The 12,899-nt window shown below is 42.9% G+C and overlaps 1 protein-coding gene across 14 annotated transcripts in view; it reads left to right on the top strand.

Annotated features, from left to right (window-relative positions):
* LOC129192105 (dihydropyrimidinase-related protein 5-like) overlaps positions 1 to 12,899 on the top strand; it is a 52,664-nt gene that overhangs the window by 29,573 nt on the left and 10,192 nt on the right. For 10 of the 14 annotated variants that reach the window (XM_054795667.1, XM_054795668.1, XM_054795665.1 and 7 more), the window contains one exon: positions 9,489 to 9,768. In XM_054795667.1, coding sequence (XP_054651642.1) covers positions 9,489 to 9,768 — 280 coding nt within the window. Of the gene's footprint in view, positions 1 to 1,951; positions 7,333 to 8,366; positions 8,515 to 8,800; positions 9,424 to 9,488; positions 9,769 to 12,899 lie in introns of those variants that run through there. The other 4 variants (XM_054795677.1, XM_054795676.1, XM_054795674.1 and 1 more) reach the window with 4 other exon arrangements.

A 12,899-nucleotide genomic window follows, 5' to 3' on the forward strand; every position in this document is an offset into this window, starting at 1 on the left:
ACACATTGTTAGAACAACAGTTTCAAATACTACTCAAGTCAAGTTGAAGACAGCAAAGGGTACCCTTGATCTGAGCCATGCACGTATTGTTATGTACCTTTTTGCCTAAATTGGGCATTTTCATACATAAAAACAGCTGAAGTACAGTAATCCCTCGTTTATGGTGCTTAATTGGTACTGTGATAAATTAACTGCCGCCAAGTAGGATTCCTTGTTTAGAAGTGGAATATTTTAGTAGTTAGAGCATAGAAAACCTGTTTATCACTTTCTAAATATACTTTTTAAGATTGAGCCCTCTAGACATAACATAACACCCCTATAGACACACGTACACTCATACTACCCAATATAGTAGACACAATAACAGAAAATAAGACATAACATAGACTCACACGCTATCATTTGGAGTCTTCCTTGTTGTTTTTTACTTCCTGTTCTGTGCTGTACTTCCTGCGATGGCTATTGCCTCATCAATGTAACATTACTGACACCTAGTGACCGGTGTAGAATGCTACATATCATCACAACCTCTTTGACTGTGTCTTCTGACTGCCTTGTATTTGTATTTTACTTCATTTGGCCATTTTTATGCTTGAAAATGCTTCATTCAGACCAAACATACGCACGTTTTGCGGGACGACTGCATAAAGCATTCAGAAGACGCATTCAGAGAGGTTGTGATAATATGTAGCATTCTACACTGGTCACTAGTATTGTAGTATTCTATGCTGATTGTGCTGTCCAGAACAGGAAGTAAAAAAGGAATTCTTCCAATGCTGTCAGGTGTGAGTCTGTATAGCACATGCATGCGGTCTGCAACACCCATAAGTCCACAACTTCATATTCTTTGTGACACAAACCAGAAAGCTCAGTTTTAGCCATCCGCACGCAAACACGACTTGCGTCATGGCTAGCTGTACAAATTAGGCAACGATAATTGCCCCGCCCCCAGGAGGAAGGAGGTTTTTCATGAAAACACAAGGCACTATCGCTGTACGGTTGTCACTGCGCAATACGTAGCCGGAACGCAGTCGGTTCAACTGGGTTCTACGCATGTGCAGAGCGCGTCTACATCCGATCGGCCTATTTTTCGGCAGTCACCTGTTAGGCATGTGTAGTCTACGCCATTCGTCCTTCTATTTTACGCCAGCAAGCAATATACGTCCCCCCCCCACTCCCAAAAACGTTATTAAGTTAGATAGAAATTTGAGAAATAACAACATAATCAATCTTTTTTTTCTCTTATATCATATCCATGGTGCAAGTGTACAATTTATAAGCCCTCTTTTCTTTGTTCCACAAATTATAGTTGTTGTTTTTTTGCCACTGAAAAAAAATACACACAAAAGCATTTGCTAGCAAGATATGTTTGGATGGACGGTGTTTCCCCGTTTAGAAAAAAAACAAACTCTACCTGAATCCTCTCGATGAATCCATCACTGCATTTTACTTATGGTAGTTTACATTGAATTATAACTGCATTCTATGTGTTTTATACTATTTATTTATGTACGTCACACCTAACAGGATAAGACGTTTACGTCTGCGCTACGTGCATTGCGTAAGTTTTTACGTACCTCAGTCATAAGACTATAGAAACATCGCCATGCTAACCAAGTATTTTCACAAGAATCACTTATAAAATAACGGAGTATGGTTATTGGAGTATGGTTATTGAGTATGGTTATTGACCGTTTATGGTCAAACATTGAAAAAATAATAACTACCACAGCACGTGACGTCGCAGAAGTGCTGTCGTAAAAATTAGCTAAAGGAGGAAGTCACGTAGTCCTCGCGCATGCGCGGGACCGCTTGCGTTCCGAGTACGTATTTTGTAGCCATAACGGTGACGTTATTGGCACGGCTGGCAAAATACGGCGACGATATGGTGTCATGATTCCCACCCCTAATGTCCTCGCTGTTGTCTGCGTTTTCTGGGTGTGCCTCCCAGGGTCTTTGGCTTCCCGGTCCACTACACGGACGTGTCCAACATGAGCCGACTGGCCCGTCAGAGGCTGCTGGGTCGATCGTGGAGCGTCCCCGTCATCCGCCACCTCTTTGCACCGCTCAAAGATTACTTCGCCTGTGTTTGAGCAGCAAGAGCGCTCACTCTGACCCTTCCTTTTTTATTTTTAGGAACCACAACTGTAAGTTGAGCTGTGAGCCTCCAGTTATACACGAGCATAATTTGTACGCATCGGTGTAGAGTTCATGTTATTTCCTGTATTTGAATTGTAATCTTATTTAATTTTTTTAGCAGTGTTATCACAAGTTCTGATTTGTTTGTGCAAGCTATACTTGAGACTATGCTTTCTTCTCAAGACACTGAGACAGAAAAAGAGCTAAAGACGCGTGAAGCGGCGGGGGTCGACGTACTGTGCGCGCGTTTCGGTTTTCTTGCCGTGCTTCCGGCGACTGAGCCTCGCGGAGATGACGTGCGGGACGGGCGAGCGCCGCTGCGTCTCTTAAGAATCCCAAATCACATATACCTCTTTGTTTACGGTTTCTACACACAGGTGAAGGTAATAAAAGGTACTACTGTAATGGTCGCTACACCATGGTGCTCCGCAATGACCACAAACATCCACCACCTCGTGGCCAAACCACTTACTTTACGCCGCACGGAGCTCTTGGTGCTCGTGCGCGTTTTGCAGCTTTTCTACCGTTCCTCTGGTGCTCGTCGAACCTCTCGGCTCCGCTCAGGCTCGCACAAACAGACCACGAAGCTACTCGACGGTGGTGATGTTTCTTGTCATTCAAACAAAGACAAAAAAACAACACTTTAGCGGCGTTTGAGGCCGCCCTGTGTGACATTTACTGTACAACTATTCAAACGCCAGCGGGGGTCGCCGCCCCGCCGCGTTACACGTCAGGCGCAAAACTCCTCGACGCAACACGGTGCGGCTTCACAAAGTCCTTCTACCTTTTTATAGCAACTTTCTGTGCTGTTTTATCAACAATATCAAGCACTTTTTGGAATCTGTACTTGCCTTTTCATTTGATTTTTGCCGTTTCTGTGACTTTTTAATGATGTGAACTAGCCTGGCGGGTTGTTTTCTGCACGGTAGCGCAAACGTGGAAGAGTGGCTTCTCCCATCCTGTCAAACTTTTCATTGTCAGACTCCGCCTCCCAAGCAAGTGCTTTGCCGCATCACCAGTTTTCCCAAAAGTGAGTACGCCCCTCTCATTTTGCGATATCTTCACAATACTGTAGAGACGGATAGCACGGTGTCACAGTACATGTTGGAGCTTGTGTTTCTCCCCGGTGAACCGCAGCTCCCCCCAATAGCGACAGCACTCGTGCAGCCCGAAGCCACAACTGCTTTACTGCAGGGAATTATCTTGCTGCTCACTTGTGTTAATCAGCAGATAGTACATCTGTACCGCTAGACAAGCTGTACATGGACTACTCTACATTTTAGCACATGCAATTTTACGTCTATAGCAGGGGTGTCCAAAGGGCAGCACGGGGCTGTTTTTTTTAATTGGCCTGTGTCACGTTATAAAAATATAATTAAACAAGAAAAAAACGACAGCCGTAATTTTACAAGAATGAATAAAATAGGATGAGAATAAAGTCGCAATATTTCAGTGAAAAAAGTCATGATGTTACGAGAGTGACGTCGGAACACGATGAGGAGAAAACATTCAAATAAAAAAGTTAATTCAATTAAAATGAAAGGAAAAATATGCCATGTTGGGAGAAACCAAACAAAACAAAAAATAAAGTTGCAGAGAAGTTCAAATACTATGACAGTAAGGTCAAAATATTCTCAGAATAAAGTCATTAAATGATCAGAAAAGAACATGTCAGTGTTGAAATATTTGGAAAAAATTTTAAAAAAGTAATTTAAGGAGAAAAAGTGAATACTAACAATAGACTTTCACGTACATCACAAAGCTGAGATGCAGTTTTAAGAAAATCACACTTCTTAGCGTGTCCATCCTCCAGTCTTGCAGTGTGGAGCCTTCGTGCTCCTCTTCACAATATCACCGTACATGTTGGAAGTCACGTTCCCCCCTCAAAGAATGAATGAATGAATGAAACCTTTTATTCTGAAGGGATGAAAACATCCAAAGCTACATGTCCCTGTGTGAAAAAGTGATGGCCCCCTAAAGCTAATAAGTGGTTGGGCCCCCCTTAGCAGCAACAACTGCAATCAAGCGTTTGTGATAACTTGCAATGAGTCTCTTCCAGTGCTGGGGAGGAATTTAGCAGAATTGTTGTCATTCAGCCACATTGGAGGCTTTTCCTTTTGAAGGGCATGCCACAGCATCTCAATAGGATTCAGGTCAGGACTTGGACTAGACCACTTTTTCCACACAGGGCCATGTAGCTTTGGATCGTTTTTCTCCCTTAATAATAAAAAGTTTCATTTAAAAAGTGTATTTTGTGTTCAGTTGTGTTGTCATTGGCTAATATTTACATTTGTTTGATGATCTGAAACATTGAAGTCTGACAAACATGCAAAAAATAAGAAAACACAGGGGGGGCCAACACTTTTTCACACCACTGTCCAATACATGCTGCTGTACGAGCTGTACACTGACTACTCTTAAGTTCCATGTACATTACACAGTGTACTTTCTGGTACTGACGCGTGAGAAGACACACTGTCTGAAAATATTTTGCTGAAATGTGATGGGTGTAGTCACTTTCGGGGAACACCGTACACGTTACTAGCCAGGTGCGTCACCTGCTTTTGTAGAAATGTCCTCCGTTTTAATGGTGGATTTGAAGGGAATACTCGGCATTTGGACAGGTTTGCCTTATATGACAGAAGATGCATTCAAATGACAGTAAAACCAGTTGAAATATGTCAAGGATGGACATTTTTCACTGTTGGATCTTAAGGAGGTTCTAAGTAGAGCTTCAACATACAAAAAGAAGAAATGGGAGTGAGACAAAAGGTCATTTTCACAGCGGCTAAAAGAGCTAACAACAGCAGCGCCCCGTCTAGTTGTTTATTTATATTTCAGGTGATTTTAATGATATGTTTACAATGTGGACAGCGCCTTATCATTTAAGTCAGGGGTGTCCAAAGTGTGGCCCGGGTGCCATTTGCAGCCCACAGCAAATTCTAAAAATATAATTAAACAAGACAAAAAAACCTGTAAAAATTGAAAAATCTGCAGTAATTTTACAGGAATAAAGTCAAAATATTAAGAGAATAAAGTTTTCATCTAACGACTAAAAGTCATAATTTTACGAGAATAATGCCATAATATTATGAGGAAAAATGACATCTATTTATTAGCATAAAGTTGAAATATTAAAGGAAAAGATGTAATGTCAGAAACAAAAGATGTATACATTTGTCATTTTTGGAAAATTAGGTTGCAGAAAAAGCTACAATATTATGGGAATAAAGTCATAATTACAGGACGAACATGCACTAAAAGAAAGTTGAAATAGTTGGGGGAAAAATGAGCAGAAATGGAAAAAACAGCTGTCATTTTATGAGAATAAAGTCAAAATATTATGAGGACATTTTCGTAACAAAGTTGAAATATAAAAAAACAGCTAAACTAAACAAAAGAAAATACTACACATATGGTAGTCCTAATTTTTGGAAAATGAGGTTGGAGAAAAAGTTGTAACATGATGAGAATAAAGTCCTGATATTACAAAAAGAAAATGTATGAAAATCATTTAAGAAGAAAGTTGTAATATTTGGAAAATTAAAAAAACAGCAAAAATGGGAGAAAAAAAGATGAAAGAGTGAAGTTGATATGAATAATAGGCTTTTTAAGACAAAGCTGAGATGCAGTTTATTCTTGAAATATAAATCACTTCTTAGCGCATCTCACAAAATATCAAGTGGCAAAGCTGCATCCTGTCGTGTTTCTCTATGTTGGCCTCGCTGGGTAACGTTTGGACACCCCTGCTTCAAGCCAAGCACCGAAGCTTCCCTTTAAGGATGAGGACCACATTCAGCCGACTGAATTCTCTTGATTGTAAGTCAAAAACACACATGGAGGATTTAGCTGAGTTTGTTTTGAGTAGAGCAACTGACCATGTACTTAAACGTGTTTGTACTTTCTAATGTAGTCCTAAGTTCTTAAGTGACCTTATCGCCTTCACTTTCAGCCGTCATCAACCCTCCCGTGTAAATGGTGTAAAGCAGGGGTCACCAACGTGCCCGTGGGCACCAGGTAGCCCCCACGACCACATGAGGTGCCCGCAAGCCTGCTTTTCATTCAGGTGTTCAGTTAATAATGAACGAACAGTAGAAAGAAATGCATTGTGAAATACAACATGTGAGTTGTGGACACCAGCATTTTGTTCATGTTCTGGTAAAACAAGCATATTCACTTTGTTTGGCTTTAAAATAAGCTCTGAAAATAAATGTTAGAAAAATGAGTAGCTCTTGCCCATTTTCATTTTGTAAAAGTAGCTCTCACAAGGACAAACCTTGGTGACCCCTGCTGTAAAGTTTCCACTCTTGTGTTTGAATGGAAATGTACAAATGTCATTGCTGGCTAATATGTAATCCAACTAGACGTGCTCTTTGTGAGATTGAGGAAAATCCCCACGTGTGAACCCGCATTTCCTGTCGGCGTGCACAGCCCTTCACGGGCTGCTGTCTTTTGCGTTTTCTTTCACTCCAAACCCAAGAAATGTTTGGGGTTTTTAATTTCCTGTCGGTGCTACACATTTGACAGCATCTATGAGTGTGAGAGACTGATTGGCATACGAGAACTGTTCCTTGTCGTTATGGAAATGAATCAACTCTATGAGCAGAAACAAAAAAAAAAAGGCATTTTAACTTTGTACTTGAAAAAATACAAATAAAAAGGTTTGCTATATTGTTTTTAGACTAGACGATCGCTGTAGTCGGTGCATATCTGTGGGAAAATTGTCACTGTAGCGTAACGTATGCTAATACGCCTTGCTTCTCATTCCGACATTCCACGCACTCAAGTTCTACATGTGTTTTATTATATTGTTTGTTTTTTTTCATCTGCAAGTTTACTTCATATCCACTGGTCCATGACTCCCTTACCACCATTACTGTTTATGGCCAAATGTGTGTTTTTTATGGTTTCTTTTGATTGAAGAAGAGTTTTTACAGCAAATGTAGCAGTCATCCTCCTACTACACACGTACACGACTTATGTTTAGTGTCCCGAGAGAAGATAAAGAAGACTCCGTATGTACTTGTGCTGGAGAACACTTGAATAAATGTATTGTTTTTGTGCAAAAGAACGTTCTGCCTTGTCTGTTTTCTCTCATCAAACAGGCATCTTGTTGAGTCTTTGTAGCAAAATTGAGAGCCAGTAGTATCCACCCTTCCGTCTGTGTCATTGAAGTGGCTTACGGTGTCGTGAGTGATGCCGAGACAATAGCGACTAGCAAGGTGTTGTGTCACTACGCAGGAAAAATAGTTCTTCGTGTTAGCTGCTACAATAACAATATCGCAGTAGCTTGGTTAATATACAGGCCAGTTATGTTAATGCAACACTGTTGCCGGTTTTTGATGGGCCTTTAGCGTCAAAATAGGTACCTCCCATGACGTGCGTTGTTCGCTGGCTCACACTTTACTCTTGTTAGAACGCCCAGAAAAGGGAAAGAAATATGTTTAACATAAGGATTGCAGACGATGGGCAAAATTCCAAAAAATGGTGTAGTTTTCCTTTATTTAATGTAACAACTCCAGGGTATCAACTCGACTGTCACAACTAAGTAAAACAAATAATTTGTCATTACCGTCATTTTAAATGAAACCAGCAGTCACAGTGACAATTCTAGCCGGTGCTAGATGTACACCTTCTGGATCAGAAAGGGTGTTGGCCCGCTTCAGATGATGGCGCTGCAGTGCTTTGTAATCTCCACTATTTCCACTTTTATCCACTCATTTTTTTATTCCTCAACCTATTTAATGTCAAAGTTGGTAGATTCAAGTATTAAAGTAACCTCAAGTGACCATGACATAGTGTTTCAAAGATGTGATGGATCACAATGAGGCTGAGATGACGTCTTAAATATTGTCTTCTGTCGCCACCCTCTGCTTCACATTGGTACGGCCTTCCAGGGCTGGCCACGCCCCCTGTCACCACTAATTGGTTGCTCAGGCGACCGAGCAGAGGCCGATTGGACGGGATGTTGAAATCCGAATAAAGCCTCCCCGTTAACAAGGAACGCAGAACCGGAAACGACGCGATGAGTAAAGTAAAAGCATTGTGAGCCATACATGGTTTACGATTTGGAAAACATGTGTAATTTTGTCACCACTTATTGCAATCAACGTTTGTGAAGACTACGACAAGAATTAATATATGGATGCTGTAGTTCGCGTTTAGCCATACGGCCTCGAGCCATGCTTTTATTCCGAAAGCAGCAACCGGAACCGATCCTGAAGCGCGTCAATTGCAGTGATAGTACCGCACGTCTGCATGCTGGACCAGCTAGCCGCCTTGAAAGCGTCATCTGGCGCGTTGTGTGGTGGGAGTGGGTGCCTCCCTTGCAAGTCAAACTGAGGAGCCGAGCGGAGCTGCAGACCCGGACGTCAGGTACGTGAGGGCGGCTACCGGACCGGGCTGCACGCCCTGTAGCTGCGGAGCTTGCCCCAACCTCCAAGGGTTGGGATTGTTTGCTTCCTCGCGTCTCTGGAACACAACATTGTTAGTCTTTTTGCGCTCATGACGGGGACGCTTTGCTGGTGTTTATTGTGCTGGAGGCCGGGCTAGGAGGAGGAGGAGCAGGTGGATGAGGGAGGGAGGGAGGGAAGGGGTTTAGGCGTTTCTGGGTCGGCTGACGCTCAGTCGGATGGACACCGGTTTCTTTGTGTGCGTCTGCCACTGACTTCTCTGCAAAACTAAATGAAAGAATGTGACATTAGACGCACAATTGGCTGCAGAAATGTCGTGACGACCACAAATCATAACGGTGCCTCGTTGCGACCAGCCAACACGAAACACACGTGGCATTACCGTTACACACTTATGTATTACATTGTTATACATTAGATTGCTGGAATGCACTTGTGCTTTATCTGTCATCGTGCACATCATCATCCTAATCATCATCCAGGCGTCAGGATGCCGCACCCACGTACGCAATGGGGGGGCACACGCCATTACGCACAGGCACGCATTCATACGTGTATCGTGAATCACTGGCACTTGAGTGCAGTTAAAAGCGTCCAGTTGTGCATGTATATGTGAAAGGTTTTGATTGGGATAAATGCCACTCACTCTTATTGTAGTCATTGACAGTATAGAGAGGGACCCTCCCCTGCATTGTTGGGGTAAAAAATAGACTTTTTGTTCTTGTGGCTGGCTGGGCTGCAGTGTTAGCATTACATCAGGTCACAGGCGCCGACTGGCACGGCCCAACCCGATCCACAAACTGACCAGCCTCGCATCCCGAGCACCATCACTTCTAATTTGGTCTTCTTAGCTGCACTGTCCCACAATGAGGTATCATTATCTACCAGTCCCGGTATCAGTCGTCAACAAAAGTAATTCTGGGTCTTCGTCCGCAGAGCTAAAGCCATGACTACTACGACGAGCACGCCGGCGATGGCGCGCATACTCATCAAGGGCGGCAAGGTGGTGAATGACGACTGCACCCAGGAGGCCGACGTCTACATTGAGAACGGCATCATCCAGCAGGTGGGCAAGGAGCTGATGATCCCCGGCGGCGCCAAAGTGGTGGACGCCGCCGGGAAGCTGGTGCTCCCGGGGGGCATCGACACCAGCGTCCACCTGGAGGAGACTTTCATGAATGCCACCACGGCCGACGACTTCTACAGCGGCACAAAGGTAAGGAGAGGAAGGTTCCACTGGGGGGGGGTTTGGAGCGATGTCAGTGATAACGCAAACTGACATAAATGGTGTCAGAAGTGGGATGCAACAAATTTCAATGTAGGTTTGTTGGGATGGAAGTCAAGTGTTGGTCTTGACTTGGTCTCAGATGAAGTGGCCTTGACAATAACACAAACATAACACATGGTGTCAGAGGTGGGATGCAAAGTACATTTAAGATGCAGTAAACCCGTAAAGTCGGTCCTGACTTAGTCTCGGTTCCTTAAAGTCTTACTCTTGGTCCCAGATGAAGTGGTCCTGATGCCCTCATCGCTGGCATAACACATGGTGTCTGAAGCGGGATGCAACCTGGATTTGGGATGCAGGAGACCAGTTAAGTCAGTCCTGACTTGGCTTCAGCGCCTTAACCTCTTAGTCTTGACTTTGCATCTTCACTGTCACACTAGTGAACACAAATGGTGTCAGAGGTGGGATGCAACCCAGATTTCAGTGTTTGTTGGGATGAAAGTCAAGTATTGATCTTGACTTAGTCACGTCTCCTTAAAGTCTGACTCTTGACTAGGTCTCAGATGAAGTAGGCTTGGCAATACCACTAACAAAACACATGGTGTCAGGAGTGGGATGCAAAGCGGATTTGAGATGCAATAGACCCATTGTAAAGTCTTGGACATGACTTGGTCTCAGGTCCTTAACGTCTCAGTGTTGATTTGATCACAGATTATATGGTCTCGACCGCAATATAGCAATGGTGTTGGAAGTGGCATGCAAACCCAGATTTCAGTGCAGGTCTATTGTGATGAAACGTACTAGCAAAGTCTAGGCTAGGTTTTCACTTGGTCTTGCCTCATTAGAGTCCTAATCTTGGCTTTTTCCTGTTGACTGTAACACTTACTAACACAAATGTCAGACGTGGACTACAACCTGGATTTGAGATTAGATAGACCTCCGAAGGTTTCGTCTTGGCTCCTTACCACATTACTCTTGACTTGGTCTGTAACACAGATGATGTCAGAAGTGGGATACAACCTGGAGGTCAGTTGGGATGAAACAGTTCAAGTCTAAACTCCTTAATGTTTCAAGACTGGCTTGGTTTCAGATGATATGGTCTTGACTGTAACACGTGCATAACACAAATGGTGTCAGAAGTGGGATACAGCCTGGATTTGGGAGTAAATAGACTAACAACGTGTTGGTGTTGGTCCCTTAATGTCGCAGTCTCAGAAAATGTGGTGATAGATGACGTGGTCGTGAGATGAACGGCAGCTAACACTAATGGTATTAGTGGGGTGCACCCCACCATTTTGGATGGAACAGCAATGAGTTTACTTCGCTCTGCCTGTGTCCCTGCAAAGACTTTGTGCTCGATGGTGGCCATTAGGCCTGCCATTAGGCCTGTCACAAATTTGGCTGGATGATAATTGGCCTACAAATTATTGTCGATAATTGATGTATTGACTTTTTTTTTAGACCCATTTTGTTCCTTATTTATATGTCATAGTAATGCGAGTATGTATCAAAAGCAGTCAACTTTACTTTCTCAAGAGTATTTGGCATTGTAATTGGAATGTCAAGAGCTTTTAAACTAAATAAATTAAGCAAAGACAAAAAAACCCAATGAAAATAAAATGGACTGTCAGTCTCTAAGCAAAAATTGCACTTAAATAAAACTCACAATGTGTGAGAAATTTCTAGTCTACCCGACAAATGGGAGTCACACTGACACACTTGCAGACTTTAGTGTGCAGCGCTTCAGGAGGAGAATTTTCTTAAACAAATACATTGAGTCAAAATTAGGAGACCCCACGGTGCTAACATTGTGGTTAGCATGTAGCTAGGTAAAAATGTATGGCTTATTCAAGCTGTCATCAGCAGGGAAACTAGCGAAATCAGCATAAAACTGCTGTGTCAACACTTTAGAGTACAAAGAAACAAGTTTTCATTTGATGTTAAAAGTGTATTATGGTTAGCAAGCGGCTAGTTAGCAAAAGTCGCTGAAGGCTTCTGCTGGAGAGAATATTAATACTTACCTAGCAGTAAAAAAAGTAATGGTGCTTAAAATTTTACAATATTGATTCACATTAACATGCGTTCTACTTTGTAAATATCAACGTTTTTTTTTTTTATTTTACGTGACAACTGACACGTCCTCCTCGCTCTCCCGGTCTCCTCGCGAGCCTCGCCAAATAGATTAGGCTCTACCAGTTCCTTGCTCTTAAACATGTCTGATAATAAGAAAATGTACCACCGATGGACTTCACTTGAGAGAAATTTTAAGTCACAAAAACGGCCACAAGGTGGCAGAAGTGCATTCGATAGGAGCTCGGCAGAGATCACGTGGACGGAAAAAAAAACGACATTAAAGACTAAGTGAGAAAAAATTATTTGTGTCAAATTGAAAGTTATGCTTCAAATGTGTCTTTTCACAAAAAATGTTTTTCTCCCTTTTTTAGTCAGGAACTAATATTTTCCCGAAACTTCCCTATGTTCTACTGCTGATTGCTAAAGAACGGAAAAAGGTAGAAACCAACTTTTTTTTTTCAGATGGCAGACGGGAGTGTAATGTTTCTTTTGGTAGGTTCCATGTTTATGTCGCCATGGAACACAACATTCTGTGTGCCTTGAAAGATCAATCAAAATGCTCTAAAATGGCCGCTACTGAAGGGGTTGAATTTCTGAAAAAAAGCGATAGAGCGATAATTGAACGGCGTTATCGCAAGGGACGACTGTATTTGTTAGCACTGGAATAACAGTGCTACTGTTTTAGAAAAGCACTGGATCAATTGCCAGGAAATGTTTTTTTCCCACCTCAGTTTCCCGTGTAAATATCGATCAGGGAAAATGCTTTTAAGATGTGCATAGCTGCTGCGTCGCCATCTCCAAAGATACCCGCGGCACATTTCTGCCGGACCGAGACGGACCGCCGCGATGCCTCGTTAGTGGCGCGACACGACGGAGATGTGCTGGAGTCACCGTACGGACGGCGACAGACACTGTGCGACGCCGTCTTCCTCCTTTGCCCTCCCCGCACGCCCCACGGCGTCCCCGGAGACAAACACAAGTGTGGTTACCATGGTTACCACTGGGGCATCGCTGCGAGGCCTTTTCACACACACGGCATTGTGCTCGGA

Source organism: Dunckerocampus dactyliophorus, chromosome 13 (genome assembly GCF_027744805.1).
Source record: "Dunckerocampus dactyliophorus isolate RoL2022-P2 chromosome 13, RoL_Ddac_1.1, whole genome shotgun sequence".
Taxonomy (NCBI): Eukaryota; Metazoa; Chordata; class Actinopteri; order Syngnathiformes; family Syngnathidae; genus Dunckerocampus; species Dunckerocampus dactyliophorus.